The sequence below is a fragment of the Leptosomus discolor genome, chromosome 1 (genome assembly GCF_034619465.1).
Source record: "Leptosomus discolor isolate bLepDis1 chromosome 1, bLepDis1.hap2, whole genome shotgun sequence".
Classification (NCBI taxonomy): Eukaryota; Metazoa; Chordata; class Aves; order Leptosomiformes; family Leptosomidae; genus Leptosomus; species Leptosomus discolor.
The window spans coordinates 156,868,453-156,891,901 of NC_141391.1; the positions used below are offsets into that span (position 1 = coordinate 156,868,453).

Here is a 23,449-nt window from a genome sequence, read left to right on the forward strand (position 1 = left end):
GGCGGCATGGCCGTGCCCTGGGCTCTGCCCGCGCCCCTCAGCCCAGCGCAGCTGAAGCGCCTGGAACAGCACCGCTACAGCGCGACTGGGTGCTCGCTGCTGGAGCCGTGGCTGCAGCCTTACTGGGCCTGGCTGGTGGAGCAGGTCCCGCTGGGGCTGGCCCCCAACGCCATCACCCTGGGCGGCCTCCTGCTGAACTGCCTGACGGCGCTGCCGCTCATCGCCTGCTGCCCCAGCGCCACCGAGCAGGTACCGCCCGCCACGGCCCGGCGCCGCCGCCGCCTCTCCGTTAGAGCCTGACCCCTTTCCCCGCCTGCCACCGCCTCCTCCTGGCGCGGCCTCGCCTCAGCCCGGCGGCCCTCCACCAGCCGCCGCCCCGCGGGGCCCCCCGCGCCCTCCCGCGCCCTCCCGCGCCCTCCCGCCCTGCGGGTGCCGGAGCTCGGCCCCGGGCGGCCCGGTGTCGGGGAGCCTGACAGTACCCCACAGGGCACCGTGCCCTGTCACTTGCGGCTTCCCCGCGGTGATACGTGTTGCCTTTCCCCGGGGAGGGAGGGCTGAGGTGGCGCTGCGCGTTTTCCCCTCGGAAATCAGGGGAGTGGTGTTGCGGGGGTCATGCTTTGGGGTAGCAGGGGTCAAGCTGGAGATGGGTGTTTGAATGCCGAGGTGCTGGGGAGGATCATGTGAAAGGGCGAGTTTCGGTGGGCCTCTCTCTCCTCCGTGGCCCTTCGCTGACCAAAGGTGGGGCCGGGGCTGTGGTCGGGCGCTTGGCCTGCGCCGAACGCTGTGGAGCGAGGGTGTAGCCGGGCTCACCGTGGTGCGTGGGACCCCAGCGTCCTCCCGGGACCGGCTTAGGTCCCACGGGTGTGCCTCTGCTCCGGCAGCTTGCTGGGAAGGAGGTGTAAGCTGTGCCAGCTCCCTTCTCAAGAGGAAGGCTGCAACGGAGGGGCTGTGAAGGTAGAAACAGCTGCTGTCCAGGGGAGAGGGTGCGGGATGTGCCCAGGAGGAGGGTAGAGCCGGCCATGAGGCATGGCTGATGCCACTTCAGCGTCGCTTAGTTCAGAATCGAGGTTCATTTGTGTTACAGACATGTCAGCTGACACAGTAGCTCAAATGCTTCCTGTCCTCACGCGGGAAAGGTTTAATTGCTTTAACTTCTGGAGGGAAAACAGGCCTGTTAACATGGGCTGATGTTGCTGTCACTTAAACTGGGTTGCCTACAGTTTCTCTGACAACTTAAGGAGCTCTGTCTGAGCTTCCCAGCCTGTGACAGGTTTCCCAGTGCAGAGTCTGCGGTAGTTAGGGCAGGAAATAACAAGGGAAAATTGCTTTGTGTAGGTAAAATATCTTGAAGGTTGGCTGCTGTTTTTCTTGCATTGGGCTTAAATCCTAATGGCAGACGTGGCGGTTGGTGGGGGTTTTTAATAACTTAGATGTGGTGTGGTGAGTGGTGTTGTTGCTAGAAGAACCCTTCTTTTTCGCTAGTTGCTTTGCCCTTTGTGTTGGCAGAGGTGTTTGTGGCAGACACATCAGGAAATTGATCCAGATCAAAAGTAACTTTGCTTTCGTCTCACCCTAATCACTTCCCTGACACACATCACCAGGTAGAGGCACTCTGTGGCATTGCAGGCAGTAGAAGGGAGGGTAGAGATGAGAGTGAATGATTGGAAACCGCAGATTGTCTCCTAGCAGCACTTTCAGAGCTAAGATACTTGTGGAATTGCTACCTTTAGCTTAGTTCTGTGATGTAGATATCAACCATGTGCCAGCTCTGTGTCTGGATGTTCATTTTAGATTTTTCTGTTTACTATTCAGAAAAAAAAAAGAAAAACCGAAAGTAAATTTTAAGTTACATTTCAGTTGAGGGCTCTTGTACAGAAAGAAGATGGTTGTGTGGCAGACATCCAGAGAAGTACTCCTTCCAGGAAAACTTCGGTTGAGTTTTAGGAACTTTACTGGTTTTTTTTAGTTGTGGAAGCTGGATTTTGTAAGAGCCTACAGTTTGGACTAAACTTCCTTGTTCAGATATGTAGCATAAAGCCAGGCTGTTTATCCTGTTGGGTTTTTTATTGCCTCTTGCACTTTGAGAATAGCCCTCACTTTCTCTTGCTGCATCACTTAGGGCATTGTTATCTCTCTTCTGCTTGTTTAATGACTCAGCTTGTCTTCCAGCTAAGATGTCATGGTTCTGGATGGCTTTTTTAAAAAGCTAAAACTGTTGCAATGCTAATAGGTGCAATATGCACTGTTGTAGTAGCTACTTGTGACTTGGATGTGTAGGTGGAACTGAAAATGATGTTAAAGGTGATGGAATCACCAACTGAACTAACAGCATAGTGCACTTCAGCATCACCTCTCTATACTGCCAAGCCACCTCTTCTGTTCATGAACAAGTCTTGGTTACCTGATAGACTAACAAGAACTTGCAGTCTCTTGGTGAAAGTGTAGGAGTGCTGGATAGAAGACTCAGATAAAATAACAAGCAGGTTTTGGTTTTAGGTTTAGGTTGGGTTTGGGTTTTTTTATCAGTTGGTTTGTATGGGTTTTTTTTGTTGTTGTTGTTGTTTTTTTTTCCCCTGATCAGTCTTAAGTGGCCCGTTTCTATTAGTCCTTTGTTGAAAACACTGAAGTATTGATGTTTATACAAACTGTCCAAAACAAGTAAGACTGGTAGCAGAAATCCCTCAGAGAGTAGCTGCTGGCAGATGCTTAGAAAAGAGATCTTTCTGCAATTTACTCTTTCTAGCTGCAAAAAGACTGCGGTTTAGGGAGTTTGTTGGCAAGGGATTCTACTTGGGTTACGTGCTAGAACAGCAACTGATGGATCTATTTCCCCGTAGACACCTTCCACTGCATGATTTTGCGTTTTGAATTATTTGGTTTGAACTTGTTTGTACTTTCAGTTTCCACTATGTCCTATTGCAGTGAATTCCACAATTTAATAATACTTTTCCCCGCACACACAATGCAATTAATGTCCCAAATCATACAATGCTCCCTTGTTCTCTTACTGGGGAGCTGTTATTTCCTTATATACTATTCTTTTTATCTTCATCAGCATCAGTAGCCACTAAAAGCCAGTTTGTTACTGACTAGCACAATATGTTTTGGCTTTATAAAATATTGTCTGCTTCAGTAATGTCGTCTTGTCCAGTAGCAACATGGGTTGTATTGCTGGCTCCTGTAAATGCACATTTCAACCTGAGTCTTCTTACTTATAGCTAAGCCATTAGCAGACCGCACCCCTCGGGCACTGTTGTGACTAAAAATCCATGTGTGTAGATTTCTGTAGAGTGTTTGTCCAGTTTCCCGCTCTGTGTAGCTTAGGACAGTAATCTATAGAAATAATATACGGGACTGCTACAGCGGGCGTGGTGGTGCAGAGGACGCCACCTGCACATTTCATGTTCTGCAGAGGGCAGAAATACCTTCCTCACTGTGACCACAAGCTGGGGTGTGTGTTTTTCTTTTTTTTTTCTTTTTTTTTTTTTTTTTTACTGCTTGTAAAGTATTTAGGAATGGAAACTTTTGGTGACTTTAAGTATGAACAGTGTGTATTTGCTGCGTTAGAGTGTGAAAGGAGCACTTCTTAGGGGAGGATTTCCATTTTATCCCCACCATTTGACAGTGAACTGTTTTGCTCTACTGCCAGCTGAGTTCTCTGGAGTAGCCACAGTTACTTCGTTAGGTTATCCTTTTAAAAGGGAGAAAGGAAACTCTGATCCTGCTGCTTTCATGGTTGCTCATGGAGGGGCATCCTGCTGCTTTCATGGTTGCTCATGGAGGGGCCTAGCTTTGGTAATGCTTCAAGTACAGCCACAGGTCTGAGAAGCATCAGCTGCAGCTCCATGTCACAAGAACCAGGTCCTTCCGAGTTTCCTAGCTCCTCCCGAGGACCATTAAGAAAGAACATCCGAATAGCTGCCACTGCTTCTGCTTTGCAGATGTGTAAAAACTTGAGTATGTGTGGTGACTGTGATGTTAGGTGCTGTGATGTGTTCTGCTCCGGCCTGTGACTTCAAAGGAGCAAGGTGGACTTGCCTCCCACGTTTTTCTCGGTGGGAAACATTTCACTGTAGGTGGCATTAAACACTAATTACCAGTCTCCCATTTGTTAACTCTGTGGCAGTTGCCTAATAAAATACCATGGGAAGCTAGAATTTTAGGACAGAAGTTCATGCTAACAGTAATTATTACTTTGTATTGAATTTATATCTATTTTTTAAAAAAAATCTTGTAGCAGTTGCAGCAGGATCTAAGCCAAGAGCCCCCTCAACTGATCAGAGTAGATTTCATCCAGTGTTAAAGACTTTCCTACTTGCTCTCAGCTTCTTAGGTTGCATCACGTCTCATTTATTTGGGTTTTTTTGAAGCCTTTGTTTCTGTTGTCTGTCATTTCCTGGAAGTTACTGGGAACAGAGGAAGACAGGAAGAGAAAAGCATGGATTATGGATTTGCAGTTTGGGCAGTGGTGGTGAAAGGGGCCAGGGGCTCAAGGGTTCTCATGCAGAGAGCAGACGGAGGGAAGGGAGGCTTACTACAGCTAGCTTTGTAGACCTTTTTAAGAAATGGTGTAGTGAGGTTATAAAAGGGTGCCATACCTTGCTGAAACTTGCTATTTAGAAAGCCATACATCTGGGGAGGCCAAAAAGCAGGGGAGGGTCTAGGTAACTCCAGCTAGCTCTACTATTAACTGTTTGGAGGGAGAGGAACATTGGTGAGGTGCTGCCTCTGCTTCTCTCTCTCTTTTTAAAAAAGCATTAAAAAAAACCTCAACGAACTCCCCTAAACAAAAAACCAAACCCACAATGCACCTTTTAAACTGAAACGGGGATTGTCTTGAGTTTTTCCCTGTCAGAGGGAGAAATGAAGGGAAGCTATTGACAGGCATGACATTAACGTTATGTAAACAGCAAGGGCACTGCTGAGCTTTGTGTGAGGGAGAATGGAGAAGTAGAAAAGAGGGTGAACTGGAGCAGGTGGTATGAACTGGGGGCGTCGGGGTGTGAAGGAAGAAACATTAAGCCTCTGACCTGACAGAGGAGAAGTGTGAAGCACTGAGTGGGGTGGGGAATCCAGCCAATACAAGTGGAGAACGAGGTGCTGGGTAGTGAATGGAAGAAAGTGGTATTTGGCGTAAAGACAGACAGTGAAGGTTCAGGAACCCTGACAGAGAAGGACGGGAGCTCTTTCAGAGGGGGCTTCGTGGGGAGAGGAGGACACTAAAGGAATGCAGGGAGTCCTGGTGTGCATGAAATGCACGTGGGCTATAGTACGATTATTTGATTTTTTTTTTTTTTTTCCTTCCTGCCCTTTCCCCCTCCCGTAATGCAGGTTTAAACAAACCCCTTCCCTTCTCCTGCTCTTAGTACAATTGTGCGTAGTGCTTTGTGCGGAACAGGAGCGAGGGAAGTGATCCGTGTTGGAGGGGGGAGAAGGAGGGAATCCAATAAAAATGTCTATCTCTATTCTGGATCTGTTCCAGAGAGGGGCCATGTAAACTAGGGCAAAGTTAGTAGCTGTGGGTTGAGGAAGCGAGATTATGACTACATGTGATGAGTAATTAAGGGGGGCTAAATCTTTAAATATTGCAAAAGCTCGGGCTGTTGAACTCTCTGGGCTTGACAGCTTTGCTTGAAATAAGTGGTAAGGGAGCTCTCCTTGGCACATGTGGTCTTTTGCAGCTGTCCATGCTCCTGGGGTGGGACCACAGGAGCAGAAGAATAAGGACTGCTGTTCAACCCACACTTTTTCCTGAAGGAGAGGCATGCCATGCCACACGTACCCGTCAAACACTATATGCACATGGTTTTGTTTTGACACTCTCTGGTTCAGTAGATGACCAGACCTGCTGTAACAAATCTGTGTGTGACAAGATTCTGGGGCTGTATCATCTTTCAGACATCCTTCTTAATTGAAGCAGAGAAGCATCTCCCCTGTCTTCCACCTGGTTTGTGTTCTCTCCTAGTTCCATGAGAATAGCATCTGGCCAAATAATATATTTGCTTGGACAGGATATAACTTTGGGCAGAGATAATAAACACCTCATCAGTGAAAAGCTGATGATTATTGGGAGCCTCCTGACCTTTCTGGTGAGTCTGTCAGCCATGTCAGCATTCTCAAATGCTCCCACTTCTCTAGTTTGCAAACTACTTGGGTCCAGCGTGGGAGGCCAGCAGGGGACGTCCCTGGATGGAGAGCCAGCCATGTGAGAAGGCAGAGGAGACAGCAGCTGTAGCTGTATTGACAGGGCGGCTAGCAGAGAGAATCCATGGTTATTAGGAACATCGGAAAACTCTGCGCACCTTTGGTGATTTGGAAAACTGTATTTTACTGATTAAAACGTAAGAGCATTCATTTAATGCATAGTTGAATGCATAGTTGATCACAAGTGGCCTTTGGTTATTACCACTCTGGGTTAAATTTGAACTGACAGCCGAGGGATGAAATGCTCCAGATTGTGTTTCTAAGCTCCCTCAGACACCTGTTCCCCTGTTCTTACTACAATATTCTTCCCTTCTTCACAGCTGTGGGGATACAGATGCATCCACTGCAGGTATTATTGGATACAGATGATCCTTACTGGGAAGAGGGTGAAAACTCTCCTCCTCTTTCCAGATTGCCAAGGAGCAGAGTGTTTTAGTTTTGGAGTCTGGGGGGACCACTGCTTTGATTTGTCCCAGCACAAGCTAATGCAAACAGACTTGGATCAACAGTCTTTAATGGTTACACCTGTACCGTAACCTGCAACTTGACAAAAGCCATTGCTTTGTCAAAAAGACCTAATAAGTGAACTTTGAGTTGAAGCTGGTTTATTTTTACATTTAATGTGTTACACTTGTTTTGTAAACGTAGACCTGTTACCTTGAACAAGAATTCTTCTATCGTGTTCTGTGGGTTATGGAAACTGTCTTAAACTGAGCACAGTAACTATCAAGCCTTCTGTTTTGGTTAGAATTGAGGCTGTATGTCACAGAGCTTGCATTTCCAAAAGGTAGTGTCAATACCAAGCATATGGCATGCAGCGCTATGGCTAATGATAAAAAACTGTGCTGTAACAGGTTTCTGTTCCTGACTGGTGTTTCAATTACGGAACTGATCCTGTTAAATAAGAAACTGCCCACACTCTGGTATTTGACTTAACTGGTGATGTGCCCCACAGTGGGGAAGGAAGGTGAATGCAGAGTGAGTAAGGGATTTGGCTAGCCTATTTAGCACGGGATACTGTCTACTTTTGTCCATGATATGGAGAACCTGATGACTTTAAAGCAAACTAAAGTCTATTTCAGTTATAGGTAGATGGTTGCAAAAGGAGGGAAGCCTAACACAACCAAAAAACCAGTGGTGTCCTGGGCAGAATTGCCAGGTGTGGCCTGGTTTACTTGCCAAAATCCAGGGATTAGTGTGACAAGTTTTGATAGAGCTCAAGCTATCTTTTTGTAACTAGTAGGTCACAGTAATGACACCTTGTGAAACACTGCAGATTGCCTTTGTGGCACTTCCCAGTAATATTGGTGATAAAATTGGAAAAGTCTTTAAAAAACTACTTTAAAGGACTACAATGAAACCAGTGGTTTCTCCTAGCCTTTCTTCTCATAATGCTTCGTTCATAGGTTTGTGTCAGGAGCTGCCTTGTTTGAGAATGTCTCTTATTCTCCATACAGCAAAGCTATCCTGAAAAAGCCAGTATAGGTACTTGGTAGCTTTAGTATGTGGATTATCCCACAAATAAAATGATCTTAGCTTCAGGAGGGTCCTAACTGTGCTTTTGTGTCCTGAAATACCTGAGCAATGCCTGACCCCCCTCTGTTTTGGAAAGTGGAGAGCGAGCATGGGGGCCGGCAGGAAGCCACTGCCTCCCTGCAGAACGTCTGACCAAGTGAGCCTGTGCCAGGGGAGGCCCTGGAGCTCTCTGTGCCTCCACGTGGCTCTCGGTGGGTGATCCGTGAACCCAGGGTGGCAGTAGGCTCCTCCTGTTGTCCGCAGGCTCTGTCCTTCCCCCTTTGGCAGAGGAGAGAAACTTTTCAAAACATGGATTAAGAACTCACTCCCTGGTTTAACGCCATCCCCCAACACAAAATTCTTTCATTTAATGGAACTCAAGGGAGAATAAACCTAAATAACCGGACTAATTCCATTAGTAAACATCAATCATGTTTTGCTGTCGTCACTTGGCCTGGGTTTCTATAGTGTGATCTTTGGGGGGCTGTCGGGTACCAGTATGTTAAATGGCCACTGGAATGAGAATATCTGCTCATCCTCTTTCACCTGCTCAAGGCTTCCAACATGATCTGTGATTACAGGTTTTCTTAATTTCCTTGGGTTAAGGGGACAGACGACGGCCTTGTCAGTTTTGAAGAATTTTGTAAGTTTTGTATGTACATACGGCTCCAGACTTCTCACCTGTAGCTGGAGTCCCTAATTCTTTGACTGTCTTTTGCTTCAAAGCTGAGTGAAGCAGCCAACCATTTGGCTTTAAATGGTGGAATGTTTTATTAATGAAATTATCCAAATACTGGGTAGCAGGAAATTCATAAATTTGCTGACAATATTGTTTCCATATTAAAAGCACAAAACTAAGCAATAACATAGTATATCAGCCAGCCTTGAATACGTGAGGAAGTCTTAAATAACAGCAAAAAAGCTGTTCGGAACTGAACCTCCCTTAAGCGTGCTGGGAAGGGTGTGTTTTGTGATCAGTCTCGTTGGAGGCACAACTCTTTTTCTAAGTCAAGTCAGCGAGTATAACGATGATGAGAAAACAAAATGTCTGGAGGAGCGGCGCACCTTATCTGCGCTCTTACTGCTGCCTTCTGTGTCCCTGCCTGTGAACGGATTGGCAAATGTCACTTTTTCTTTTTCCCCGGCAGTGGCACTGGGTTTATGTGAGTGTGGGCAAATCTCAGCTCACTGAGATTTGTTGTCTAAATCTGCTTAATAGCCTTTACTGGCCTTAAGAAATACATGTAGTCACGTTGGTCTGTTTGTGCTGCAGGAGAGGAATGGCAGAGGTGCAGGGCCACAGCAGCTGTCCCCTGCCTGGGAGTGGGAAAGGGTTCCGCTCTGCCTGCCTGTGGCTGTTCGCTTGTTTGACCTGCAATTTCCAGCATTTATACCTAACTGTGACTCTCTTTCCGTCAACAGTGCTTCTGAATGTTAAGGATACTGCTGGAAACTGCTTGAGGGAAAAATGTTACCTGTACTTTGTTCCAAACGTGTTATAAATAATTTTTAGTAAAAACAAATTCCTAGACAAAGACATACAGACTGTGTGTATGAAAATAATGCTTTTGAGAGGTGCTACTGTTCAAAGGACAGTTCCTTTGAACCTAAGACTGGTGTTAATGTAAGTGATTCACAGCTTGTTTTGAAACAATCTACATTAAGTAGATAGTTGCTCTTTCATATTTAGTGAAAGACTGTTTCTTCAAACCCTTATCCAAAGTGCCTGTGTAGTCAATTTTTGTATGTTGGAAAAAATATCTTTCCCTGAAGTCTTTATTTAGAAAAATGTAATGGGTTTTTGTATCTGTTGTAAACTGCTGAGTGTGCCTTGCTACTACTTTCTTTTTTTAAAAGTTAATATTTTTGTAACATTTTTCAGCATAAAGAATTCAAATAATTATAGAAATACTGTGGGGTTAAGGTAGAAAAATAAGTCAGTTGATGCAGAAGAGAGGTTAAAGTTTTGGGGTTTTGTTTGTTTAAATAAATAGAAGGACCTGTGTTTCACTGGTGTATCTGGTGTTGTTTGTTATAGTAGTTACTACAATTCACGTAGAGACCAGCACAAGGAATTTGGTTTGTCCATTAAGTAACAAATAGCACAATGTAGTATAGTTTTGTGCTGAACAGTATTTTACCTTTAATGGAACAGATTATCAGCTAAGAAGTTGGGAACTGCCTAGTGACCTTCTATGTGAATCTCTTTCAGGCACCTTTTTGGGCATACATCCTGGGTGCATTAGGACTTTTTATCTACCAGTCTCTGGATGCCATTGATGGGAAGCAAGCCAGAAGAACAAACAGTAGTTCTCCTCTAGGAGAGCTCTTTGATCATGGTTGCGACTCTATTTCCACAGGTAGCCTTAACCTACTGTTACCCATCCTAGTTTTAAAGTTACCTGCTTTCAAGAGGAGCTGGTTAATCACAGATTTGTTGAAGCTGCAAAGGACCTCTGGAGGTGACCTAGTCCAACCCCTTGCTCAGAACAGGGTCAGCATGTTCCCTTCTTTTAGGTTAACTTCACTATGTCCTGGTCGCTGCAGCCAAAGCTGCCCCTGACCTTTGCATCCCTGGCCAGTATCAGGGAGGATGTTGGGTAACATGCATTCTGCTTTTACTTGCTGTGCGTCTTCACGTCCGGCGTTCTTTGCATGAGCTAGATGGTGAACAAAAGAATTCTGTAAGAGCATGCTTAGGGATTTTTTTACTATACGTAGCCTGTGTTTTCTGGTGGGGTACAGGTAATGCCTAATAAAGGATCTTAAGGACCTAAAATCCATCCTGGCATGTGAAAATTAAGGATCCCGCTTTAGGAGTGAGATGCCAAAATGTCAGTTTGGTAATAGGGCATCCAGCCTGGCACTTAGGAGAAGGATAATTTATATTCCGTAGAGAAATGAGAGTCCTTACAAAGTAAGCCTTGTTCAGTTTTACTTTCCATAACTTAGCCGCTGTTGTTGGCAGCGGCTGTGCTTCTAAAAAAGCTTAATGGCTGAAACATTGGCCCTGGGAGTTGGTACGTTCTTTATGCCTCACTTCCCAGAGAAGTGCAACTACGAGTCTCTCTGAGCGGGACCCTTCAGTTGAAGCTGTCTGTGATGCAAAGAACACGAGGTGACAAGGCCACAAGGGAGATCGACCACTGTAGGCTAGAAGGCGGGGCCCTTGCTTGGAAGAAAAGGAGTCCTGTGTTTTGGTCTCTCCTGCCAGGACTGTCCCTGAGGTTAGCTACTCGGGAAAGTGTCAGTCATATCATTACTTTGTTATAGTGATGTAAAATGCCTTGTGATTATTTTTTATTATTATTTATTTCTTGTAACTGCAAGCAAAGAGGGTATATGACTAACATGTTCATTTCTGCTTTTCAGTTTTTGTTGTCCTTGGATCCTGCATAGCAATCCGACTAGGAACAAATCCTGACTGGTTGTTTTTCTGTTGTTTTGTGGGACTGTTCATGTTCTATTCTGCTCACTGGCAGACATATGTCTCAGGCATATTAAGGTTTGGAAAGTAAGTAGGTATCTGTAGAAGTACATGTGGCTTAATGTCTGAGACTGCTGGCTACTTGATTTCCATTTCTTCTTGTTTTTTTCCCTGCTTTCTCTCCCACTCACCTTCTTCCTCATCTCCCTGCTAGACTAGAAGACTTGTGTTTTACCTGGCAAGGACTGAAAAACTCTGCATAATGCTGAGTAGAGAACTTGTTTTAGCAGCTGATTGTAGCTGTATATGCTTTGTTTGCATGCACTTGGCTCTTTTGTCTGTGGATTTATTCTCAGAACCCATACGAGCACCACGAGGCCCAGGCCAGAGGAGTCTTCCCTGCAGTGTAAACAAGTGCTCTGTGTCAGAGCAGGGACAGAGCAAGCACCTACAGAACCTCCCTTTGTAATCTCCCAGCTGCAGAACGGTTTCGGCCCAGGGGTCTCTGAGCCACATGCGTTTTTAGAGAAATTCCCCTCCTAATGGGTTTCTTTTCCGTAGACATCTTCAGTCTTCCTTCGAACAAACTCTCTGCATCCATTGCATCCTTTGGCAAGGAGTCCCACAGAGCTACGGCAGTGCTTGAAGAATTACCCCAAGTTTATGTGGGGGCTTTGCTTTTAATCTCGCTCATACTGGCTTTAGGTTTTGCGTTAGGTCACAGTTCTAGAGATTGCTGTGATGCTGTCCGTGACTTGGTAGACATTTCATCTGTTCTCACTGCAGTGTAGGAGGAGTCATCATGACCTTCATGTAGAAGATAACAACTTGGATTTAACTCCTAATAGTGTGGGGATTGCTGCACCCTCCCACAGCTGTGGTGGTGCCATGGCCTTTTGCTGGTTTGAAACAATGAGCTGCACTTTAGTAATCGTTTCTGAAAAGAGGAAAAGATCAGAGACTTCTGTAGCAGCAAAATCGGAAATATGTGATAAATGAAGGGTATCCTTCTGCTAATCCTAGTCACTTGCTAAGTCACCTGTTTATAGTCCTACTTAGCTCTGAACTGCAAGAAGCACCTTAGCAAATCGGAGCATCCCTGGGCACACAGGCTAGTGATCAGCTATCCCGGCATGCTGTTCGATGTCTGCATCCAAAGAAAGCAGACTCTGTGGTAATGCTAAGAGCTCTTTTTTATCTGCTGACAATGCATTTTACCACACAAACTATAATTCTCCTACCTGCCTACCCATCCTACTTTTTTTAAAGGACACCTCATGCTGTAAACAAAAAGAGGTGCTTTAGAGTGATGGCTGAAATGGAGTGATTTCTGTACGTGACAGTGGACTGCACTGAAGGGAGATGGACTATGCCACAAGCTCTGGGATTTATTTTTATTTTTTATATATAGAATGTTTTGGGTTGGAAGGGACCTTAAAAGACCATCTAGTTCCAACCCCCCTGCCACAGGCAGGGACACCTCCCACTAGACCAGGTTGCTCCAAGCCCCATCCAGCCTGGCCTTGGACACTGCCAGAGAGGGGGCAGCCACAGCTGCTCTGAGCAACCTGTGCCAGTGCCTCACCACCCTCACAGTGAAGAATTTCTTCCTAATACCTCATCTAAATCTCCCCTCTTTCAGTTTGAAACCATTACCCCTCATCCCATCGCTACCCTCCCTGATCAAGAGTCCCTCCCTGCCTTTCCTGTGGGCCTCCTTTAAGCACTGGAAGGCTGCTATAAGGTCTCTCCATTTGCATACATGATTGCTTTTCTCTGCCTTTTGTTCTTGCATAAAATCTGAGAATGATTTCCCTACATCAGGCAGGAACCGAGACTCCTGTACCACATAAAAATTTCTTCATTAAAAACCTAATGGCTTCTATGTAAATATAGTGATAGTGCATATTATAAGCAGTTCAGAATGGCCTGGTGTTCCCTGCTTCCTGTTTGAAGTTAGACACAACTTTTCTCCAAGATAACTTCTTTCTGTTTACTGAAAACAGGTCAGAGTTTTTTCAAGGCTCACAATTTTATTTCTCTTAAGCATAGAGGTGAGAGTCTGAATGAAGGCATTAGTATTGCTCTAAATATGATAATACATAATAATAATATGGATGGAAGCTTTCACTGATGCCGTTCCTGAATTAGCAGCACTTGATTTTAGAAGTCAAATGACAGATGAGAGAGTTCCAGGGCTGATGGCCAGGAAGGATCAGAGCGGCTGGGTCAGGTTGTGTGGAATACCCCACTTTGATTTGGGCTGCGTTGCAACCAACAGTCTGAGCCTCTGTGAAATTAAGTACTAAATTTTGACACATAAACTGACTCAGCTTCAAGTTCCAGCTTCCTCCTGCCACCAGCAACAGCAAACACAGTACAGCTTAGAAACCCAGGTTTGAATAGTACGGACTGCAAACTCTGAACACTTGCACGTGGACGATTTTGCATGACGTAACCGACAAGTTCAGTGAGGACTACCCATTCCAACAGCTTTGAGCAGTGATGAGCACCTCAGCTTATCATCTAGTTGCGGCTTAAAGTTTGGCTTTTCTAAGACTAAGAGTCCGAAACTTGTGATGAAGCTCAGCCTATTTTATCACTATCTTTCTGATGAAAGAAGAGAGTTTAATGTTACTGTGATTATCAAGATCAGGTAAATGTTTTCCATTAGCCAAGGTTTGATTCCTGTCTTGCTTTAAAAATACACTGTTTCCTGTGCACTGTTCACGTGCTAAGCAACTAACAATACTTGTTGACTTTGGTCATTAATACCTTAAACCAGCAAATTTATTCTAACTGCTTAAAAGAAGTGTTGTATTGTAAATATGCATCGTCGCTGTTTGCTGGTAACTTCAGTACAAGAATCAGGTACCTGCCTCAAAACCTCAAACATAAAAGGTACCTTAGATGTGCACTTTTTTTTAAATTATTTTAAAGTTCTATTGAAAGTATCAATTTTTTTCTCTTGAGCCTCTGCTTAACATTTTTTGTATGTTCAGGTCTTGTCAAAACATTCCATCGATCAAATAAAATAATAGAGTTTGCTATCTTGTCTGAGAACAAAAAAGGTGGAATCCAGAGTCTAGTCTTTAGAGGGCATACCAGGCCACCTATTTAAAAAATGTTTTTGTAGAAAAAAGCAAGATATCAATTATATCTGAAACAGGAGCTGCTTAGCTAGCCACTGACTCAGTCCTCAGAGTACTGCCCGTGTGTTTCAGAGGCTGTACCTGTCAAGTTTTCATGATATGTCGGCTTAAAGAAATCCCTTCTGTCCCAGCCTGCTCTCTATGGTCCACACTTTTCTATGAAATGCTTTTAATGGAAATGTTTGATTGCCTTCACTGTGAGCTTGCCTTAAACTTTGATTTGGTACTTAGACATCAACAAGTACGTAAATATATACAAGACTCTCAAATAGTTAACAGTGTGTTCATTAAAGGTTTTCCCCTTATTAAAATGATATGTAGCTTGCTCTATGTAAGGAGTGTAGATTTAATTTTAAATCTTAGTCAAAGATGTGTGCCCCCGTATAGAGTGCCTTTCTCAGTCAAGGGGAATCATCTATATGATGATCAAATTACATTGATGTAATTTGAAGTACTTTTAAGGAGATAATGTAAGATCACTTTTTTCATCACCCCCCCCACACACACACGCACACACACTTACAGCACTTACAGGAAAAAGACCTTTTCTTTAACTCAATCTCCCTTTTTTCCTTCATAGAGTTGATGTAACTGAAGTTCAGATAGCCATAACAGTGCTGCTCTTGGTATCTGCTTGCGGTGGAACAGCAATATGGGACTATAAGGTAGGAGTATTGAGTATTCCGAGTTCCTGTTGAGCGTCCGCAGTTGTGTGTTGCTCGAAGCCGTCCTGTGCAAGTACCATCCACACCCGCTGGCTGTCTGATGCTCTGGTTTAGCTTCTTGTACGAGTGGAGGTTATTTTGATGTGGTAGTTAACTTGGGTGTAATGGTGTGACTCCCTGTGCACAAACTTAGAGCTACGTAGAGGAAAAAAGACTCCATCTGCCACATGCAAACTTCTGATCTGGAACTAATACTTTGCAGATACTTAAGCTTTAACAAACAGGTTTTGCTCTAGTTTTATGTCTTTTGTGTACTTTATTGTAAGGCATACATTTCTGTTCAGTTAAATGATTTATAGGATGCTTTATTTTAAAATTTAAAGATTAAGTGCTTTCATCTAAGAAAGCTGTGGGATGAAGTTAGGGGTTTTTTTGGTTAAGTAGTCCGCATTTATGTAGCGATGGAGACATCCTGATTTTTAACAGTTATGTCAGAGACAACATAAATGTCAATTTCTGTAATTAAAGAATTGTTTTCTGTCCCAAAGCATTTCCCTATCTCTGGCTTTTATTCTGATCTTTAAAGATGCAGTTTAGTGGATGGGATCAAAGGTGTATTGGACCAACGTCTTCATCCTTTCTAGGGATTTGCTCAGACATGTACAGTTCTGCTGGGTCGCAGCGCATGGAAGACCTGAGACCATTCCGTGCTATTGATAACCAAAGCAAATTAATTTAAATATAAGCGACCAAGTAATTCAAATTAATTCACAAGTTTACTCAGCAATTAAGAAATGTTTAGCTAAACTTTGTTTCCTTTCCCCATCCGGCAAGATGCTTTTGTTCTATTTTCAAACAGCATATTTTCATGTTGGAAAATAAAGTAGGTGCATTAGACTTTAATTATGATGGATTTTTCTTCAGTATTAAAATCTGTGGTAGTTATGCTGTATCTCAAAACAACTATATTCAAAAATATAGTCAATGGTTTCAATTTTTTATTGCTACTTTTTTTTTTTTTTTTTTTTTTTAATCCTCTGCTGCCTTTGGAAGTTTCCTTGAAACGGCAATTGATTCTGGAAGGTAACTGTTTAAATTTTGTATCTGGAGACCATTCTAAATGCAAAGGTACAGCATACCAATAATACAAAGCAGGCAGATGGTGTTTGTGTTTCCTGTGGTTCGGTGTTGTGTTACCCAGTGAAATAGAAGGAGCCATCCTTCTCCCGCCTCCCAAGCCTTGGTGATCCTGTAGTCTGTGTCAAGTTTTGCTTATGCAGTGAAAATATTTGAAGGACATAGTGAGGACAAACACAGTAAGATGTAGCTGAATTTCCAGACCAGAACTTAAGTACGCGGAAGTCAAGCATAAACAGTACAGAAGAAATTTGTCCTCTCAGAAGGAAACAAATTCCAAACACTTTCTCCTGACCTTGTTTTCAGGAAAGTAAGAGTTCAAATACAACAGTTGTTTAGTAGGTACCAGTAGGTTTTTAATCTTTTTTTTAAAAAAAGTGTAAACCTTAACTTTTAACGTCTTTCTCTTGTTTTTCCTGCTAAGGTCCCTTTGGTGGGCTTAGAACTGAAGTTCTTTGCAGTTTTTGGCATACTGTGTGGAATAGCACTTTCTTTTTTCAATTACTTCCGTGTCATCTTTGGTGGAGGGGTTGGAAAGAATGGATCTACAATAGCAGTAAGTGGCTTTAAAAATCTGAATGAAATTTGAGTAATTTTTGCCCAGAATTTGTTACATTTCAGATGATCGTAAGGATTTTATCCATTTGAGCTGACAAACATATGAAAGTTGAATGGCTAAAGCGAAGACTTCAGTATCTATCTTCTCTCTACCTCTTACTGGATTTCTTCTGTCACAGGAACCAGCAATGAATTTTCTTACAAGACCAGCCACCGCAAAGGTTACTAATAGCATTGGCGTCCTGCTAACAGACTTTCACTGAGTTTTGACAACTCTGGTTTTGTTTAATGGGATTTACAATACGTATAAAATCTGGTCCTTCCTGTGTGACCGAAGCCTAAGACAAATTTTCTGTCTGTATTTTAGGGAACGAGTGTTCTTTCACCAGGCCTGCACATCGGACTGCTTATCACACTGGCCGTTATGATCTATAAAAAGTCTACAACTCAGCTGTTTGAAAAACATGCTTGCCTGTATGTCTTGACGTTTGGATTTGTGAATGCTAAAATCTCACAGAAGTTGGTGGTAAGGAATCTCGTTTCAGTCCTAAACCTCCAAAACCTAAACTGCTGCTTGGTTTGACGCTTGCTGGATCTGTGGGCACGGCAAGTTTTCCCATTCTGCTCTGCCACTGTATTACCAGTTTCATCACAACCAAGCAGTCTCAGGCTGTTACAGAGAGATTATATCTGACACTGATATAAACAAAGACATACTTATTGTTGAAGGTATTGGTTAGAACTTTCAGTTTTGTTCAACTTACTCCTAGAAATAGACTGTCGGTAACATCGTAACTGTGGTCCCCCAAGCCTTACTAACAGTGCAGTGACTTCCGATTTAATGATCTGAAATAGGAATTTACATTAATCATTAAAATGAAGAGATAAACTTTTCTATCTTTATCTCTTTTGTAATTAAAAACCTCACCAATGGATTAAAAAAAAAATAATCTGCCTTATTCTTCATATTTACTAACAGCAGTAATGCAGCCAGCTGATTTTTTTTTCCTGGCATGACATTTTTCAAACAGTAGAAAACAAACAGATATTCTACAGATCTTCTTGCTAAACAGGAGTTCACTTAGTCAGCTGATAACATGGGTCAAGAGAGAGAATGCTGATGAGGAGACTGAGCCTTAAGACTGAACTTGAGGCAGTTCATCTATTCGGTCAAACCCCTTGGCTCCCTTGCTCATTCAGAGGGCCCCTGGCTCCTTGTAGCCGGCAGCCATCACCGTGTGTGTCAGCTCGCCCATGGACGCTTCTGAGCAAACCACGTTTCCTGTGACACGTTACGTGTAGCTTTGAGGACAGCCTGCTGCAGAGGCAAATCCATAAAGGTAGCGGGGAAAAGATTTCATGGGTTTAGCGCTCACAGGTACTATTCTGATAATGTTTCAGGCGGCCTTGTCCTTCAGGCACTGCGGAGTGAGCAACCTGCAGTAAAAACTCAAGGCGTGACCCGGTGTGAGGCCCAGTGGAGACACGAGCCAAGGGCCGTGTGGTTTGTGTGGATGTGCCAGAGCTGCTCCACGGGCCCTAACTGCACATCGTGGTGTCGCGCAGCTGTTGCGCATCGTGCCAGGCGTGAGCCAGGAATTGCAGCAGATCCCTTTAGCAGGAGAAATGCATCCTTAGCTGGCGTAGAGTGGAAGCCTTTGTCAGCTCTCCTCTGGATGTAAAGCTTCTGTGGCTCCTCCTGTCTTTACAGTGGGACACTCACAAGCTTTTCTGTGGATCGTCCCATTCAGCATAGAGCTGAACATGATTCATGTTATGTGAAGAGACGCTTTGTTCTCAGTACCTTAATCGTATTTGCCAAGCGTCCACCATGCATGGAAACAAGGAATGACAGGGTGATTTCTTGTGGCAAACTTGGCACCTAGACTACTTTCCTTCTGCCATTTTTGAGCCTCCTGGTATGGACCCTTCATCTGTCCTCTATTAGGTCTCCAACTTCTTACCAAAAACTCTTCTTCTGCCTCTCAGTTAAAAGTGAGCTTAAGTTGTCTCTAAGGATGCTAAATGTGTGTGGAAGGATCAAGGTGGGTACATCGCCATCTCTACTGAACAGTGAAAACAAGTCCTGTCACCTAAGCAAAAGCCTAGGTTCACGTTAGCTTTTGGCAAAGTAAAGCCCAAACTTTCAAGTTAGACTTGTAAACAACATTTCAAGTGAATAGTATTTGTTTTCAGTAATACACTTGCATAGTCATACCCTTCAAATACGGTACTGAAAAAAATAAAACATGGAACCCCTACAAGTAGCTAAACTGCGCTGGTATAGATATTACAAAAGAACATTGAAGGACACATTTCTCATGTAATAAAGTCAAAAAATACCAACTGATAATTCAAATAGCTGTTAGAGCTGATTGAAGTGCTGGATATGGATTGAAGACCCTGGAAAGTGGTTACCTGGTCCTTGGGAAAGAAGCTGTCAGGGAGCAGCAGGTGCTGAAGTGTTTGTGAAGCCCTTGGCCGCCCACTGCTTGTTTCCCGAGGCCTGCGGACAGCCGGCTGTGCTGGGCAAGGACAGCGTGCCGCTTTCCTGGTAGTTACACTCAGCTTGCAGTGATGCGTTTTTGTGTGTGTCTTTTTTTTTTTTTTTTTTTTTCCTAGGTGGCTCACATGACAAAAAGTGAAATCTGTCTTCAGGAGACTGCATTTATTGGGCCAGCACTTCTGGTTTTGGACCAGTACTTCAACAGTTTCATTGACGAATATATTGTTCTGTGGGTAGCATTGGTAAGTGTTTTGTTTTATACTCTTCATTTGGAGCGTACTTAAAGGGATGGATTGAGAACTGTTCTTGTCACTCTGGCATTACTAACTTGCTCAGAGTTCAGCTGTCACTGTGGAGGGAGTGCCAAAATATCATGTAAACATGTATTTTGGGAGCTGCCTGGCTTTCTTTCCTTGGAACAGAGATGGGAAAGTGAAGTTACAGATCTTTCTTGTAGTTGTGCTCTACGGGGACTTGCTTAAAGTTGTTCTGCTAACTGCAGACTAACAACCTTTGTTTGTCAGACTTGATCAGTGTTTAATGTTGTTTGGGTTTTGGGTGGCTTTTTTTTTTCTTTTCTTCTAAAATAGACCACTATATATCTATATGTAAAAATGCTTGTTAAACATGTCACTTGGATAGATTGATTAAAGTATAGGTGAACTTATAGTAGGGACAATTTTTAAAAATATGTTGGTTTTTTTTTTAACTGTTCTGTTTTGTTCTTTTGAAGTTCATATCCTTGTTTGATATGCTGAGATATGCCACTGGTGTATGCCTACAGATTGCTGCTCATCTTCATATACACGTCTTCAGAATATCATCTCATCAAGCTCCTGAACAGGTTCAAAACCATAATGACTGATTAAATAGGTCAAGGACAAGAGAAGAAGCAGTTAGGGGAATGTTGAATGAAGCCGTCTCTCTTTTTTTGGGGGGGAAGACAGATTAAGCTTTTCAAGAAAATAATTTTATGAGAAAGCTCACTCTGTTACCTCAGACATTAACAGTAAAGTCCTGCAGATTCTATTGTGATCAGTACTTTTGAACCAGGATGTATTTCCCCCATGTTCTAGACATTGCAGCTGTTATTTCATAGCACAAATGCCACATTTGAAACTTCCGCCATTTCCCGTTAAGTAACCTTAATTTTGCATTTCTGGGCTGGTGAATGTAGATTGCAAACCAAGGTGCTACCAACCACAGTTTGAAGAGGAGTTTCACTTTCCCCTAGACCAAGTGACTAATCTTCTAGTGGTATTTTCTAAAGTCTTCCTGGAACTGCTGTGAAGTGGTAGTCAGACATATCAGTGAATACAGGACTGCATTATTAAGACTGGTAAAATGAGGCATCCATGAGGTAAAACTACTTGTTACTCTCTGTTCTGGTATTTCTAAAGAACAAGCTGCTGGATCAGTAGGAAGATACAGCTCAGGAAAATTTTCTTCTACTTCAGAATACTGTTATGAGTGCCTTTATGAGTCGAGCATTCTCAGTACATAACCTACTGTTAATAAATACAATTGTAGCTTGTATTTTCATTCAAGGCCTGTTGCAGGTTCCATGGTCATAATAAGGTTTGCCTCATTGTACTTCATTGTTATCTTGCCTCTGGGTAGTTGTGTACTTTGAGGACACTACCTTACCTACCCTACCTTGTGACTGTGAAACTATACAAGTGAATGACAAAATTCATTGATAAACTTAAATGACTGTGACTGTTTGGACTGTGACAATGCAACCCACCCTTATGTAATTCCCTCGGAAGCATGTTTGCTATTGCCATGTTCATCTGCCTTCTAAGCTGTCTAATTTGTCTTGTAGCTATCACTGTACTTTATCTAAACCCTAATGTATAGTAAATCTCCCCAAAACAAAGTCAGGTCCACTCTGAGCCTTTATCTCTTTCTCTAAGAACAGACCCACTGGCTAACGTAAGTGCCTGGCTAAAGGGCTGCTGTTGTCACTAGAGAAAAGCTGAACGAAAGTAGCTTGTTATCTGTATGAGCAAATAGTGACTTGTACACAAACCCTATAAGCTTAAGCTCATCTAAAGAGGTACCATTTGAATATGATTTTTGTAAAAAGCTTTTGAATGTAAGTGTCTGTTACTACTTTCAGCTGCTGATATGTAGCTGAGCTGTGAGTTTATAAAGTCCTTCCTGAACTGTACAATAAAGAATGCTATGGTTTGTTTTAAAAAATATTACCACTGCAGCTTCCTAGCTGCACATTAATTCAAAAAGACTTCCCCAAGGTGTTCAGGGAACTTTACAAGTGGTATATTGTCTGCTAAATTTGGAGGGAATAAAATGACGTCTACCACACTCCTGCCTAAGGTGGCTATACTGATGCACTTTGTTACAGTTATTCCTCAAGTGTTAGTCCTTTGTCAGTAACTAAGTGACTCATATAATTTCCAAATGAATCCTACTACTCCTGTTTGAGGCTGGGAAAGACACAGCATCTGAACTTAGCCTGAACCCAGGCCATGGGCGAATAGAAGATGGTAAAGACTCTTCCAGTTTGTCTGAATACTGTAAACAAATTAAATTTAGAGTGAGAAGGTCTGTTTCCCCAGAATGCTCAAAAACGTGTCATGTAGTAGTAGGTCTAAGTAGTTGTAAGGATATGATTGAGGTATGTGGACGATAGGACACTAATGCGGACATTGGTCAGAAAACCAGAAACGTGAGACGATACTAACAGCTACCCTGGTATTGAAGCCAGGAAGCAGAAACCGTTAACTGTATTTCAGAGTGTCATCTAATCATCCCGAGGGCTGAGACTCAGCAGCACAGTTACAGATTAGCAAAGTGACCTGTTACCCACCAGATGCCTCATACATCATTCTAGCAACGTACCTTCTCTGTGTGTTCCTTCCCTGAGTCCTAGTGGACACAGAACAAAAAAAAGCTCCGTACCGGTTGCTTGTTCAGCTTCGGCTGCAACCTAATAGCTGAAGTTTCTGTGGGTTAGCCATCGCTAATCTGGCTCCCAGAACTGGAGAACCATCATCAAAGGGCTTGGTTCTGAACTAAAAATGAGCTGAGGAAAAGGATCTGTATGGACTGGTTTTGAAATACATCATTATGAAAACATGACATTTGTGTGTGTGGGTGCGTGGATGGTTTTTGGTTTTTCTACTGTTGTGTTAAATCTCAGAATTAAATATGTTAGGAACTACCCAGTTTGTCAAAGTGGGTGTTGAGGCGTAATGGTTTTCTGTAAAGACAAACTGTGTGCAGGCTAAGCCAACTGTTTGGTTTGTACTCATCTACTGTAGTGAGATACATGAAAGAGAAATGCTTTGTCCTTAAGACTTAGGCCTCCCTAAATTGCTAGTCATTAGGAATTGCAAAGAGTAATATTCCATCTCAAAGGCTTGTAATAACTTGTACTAAATAAATGAGCTAGATTACTTCTAGCAGTCGTTCTACAAGAACTATATACCCCAAAATGCAAAGTGTTTAACTATGCTTACGTGAGCAGATGTCATATAAAGCTGTGGTACTAAACTCATCATTCAATTAGAGAAACCTGCTTTTTGGACAAATTACAGCAATTCATAAATCTCTTACTAGTACACAGATGCTACAATGCCTGGCCTACAAAAGAGTGAACAAAATTTACTTTTAATTTACCATTATACACATCATTAAACAATGTTATATGAGCTGTGTCATGCTCTGTGAACTTTTATAACTGCTGATGTGTCAGCAGACTAGATGTTTAAACCATGAAAATCTTAAAGTCTGCAGCTTGTGAAAATGCTTCTATGTGCAAAACGTACCTAAAGGCTTTTATTTATGTAAAATCTGGGTAATGCATTTTTCATTAATTCTGCCCATTGTTACAGTTTGGCATTATAAAAAGTGAAACAGTTGTAACAGTCCAATGCTATTGACAGTAGTTAAAGATTAATTGGACAGACAGTAAATGGTTTGGGGCCCATACTCCTCCCCCAGAGTAATAAACTTACTAATATATGTTCTTACAACATTATCAGACACAAGATTAGAGCAATCCATGAAAGGATTAATTAATTAATTAATAGGAACTTTAAAACATTTAAATCTTAACATACTTCTCTGGCTAATGCGTATACTTGTATCGTGTTACTTAGGTACAAGTTGTTTCTCCATTGAGCCATCAGAATAACATGGACTGAAGAGACTTGCGAACAGTTGCCATCTCCTGCTGTTGCTGTTACAAGAAAAGGAGATAATACTGAGCAAATGCCGTATCAATATGATTCCCTTGAGCTAATTAAATGAATGTCAA

General features: G+C 42.9%; 2 protein-coding genes across 2 annotated transcripts in view; one reads left to right on the forward strand and one right to left on the reverse strand.

Annotated features, from left to right (window-relative positions):
• On the forward strand, window positions 1-23,336 carry CHPT1 (choline phosphotransferase 1). The gene is made up of 9 exons (XM_086468130.1): window positions 1-249; window positions 9,932-10,079; window positions 11,092-11,233; window positions 14,879-14,963; window positions 16,525-16,656; window positions 17,026-17,184; window positions 19,281-19,406; window positions 19,898-20,008; window positions 23,292-23,336. Exons 1-9 carry the CDS (start codon window positions 7-9, stop codon window positions 23,334-23,336), a joined length of 1,191 nt encoding a protein of 396 aa, XP_086324256.1. The 5' UTR covers window positions 1-6.
• Window positions 23,318-23,449, reverse strand: part of SYCP3 (synaptonemal complex protein 3) — a 10,292-nt gene continuing 10,160 nt past the window's right edge. The window contains exon 8 of the mRNA XM_009955842.2: window positions 23,318-23,371. Coding sequence (XP_009954144.1) covers window positions 23,318-23,371 — 54 coding nt within the window. The remainder of the gene's footprint in view (window positions 23,372-23,449) is intronic.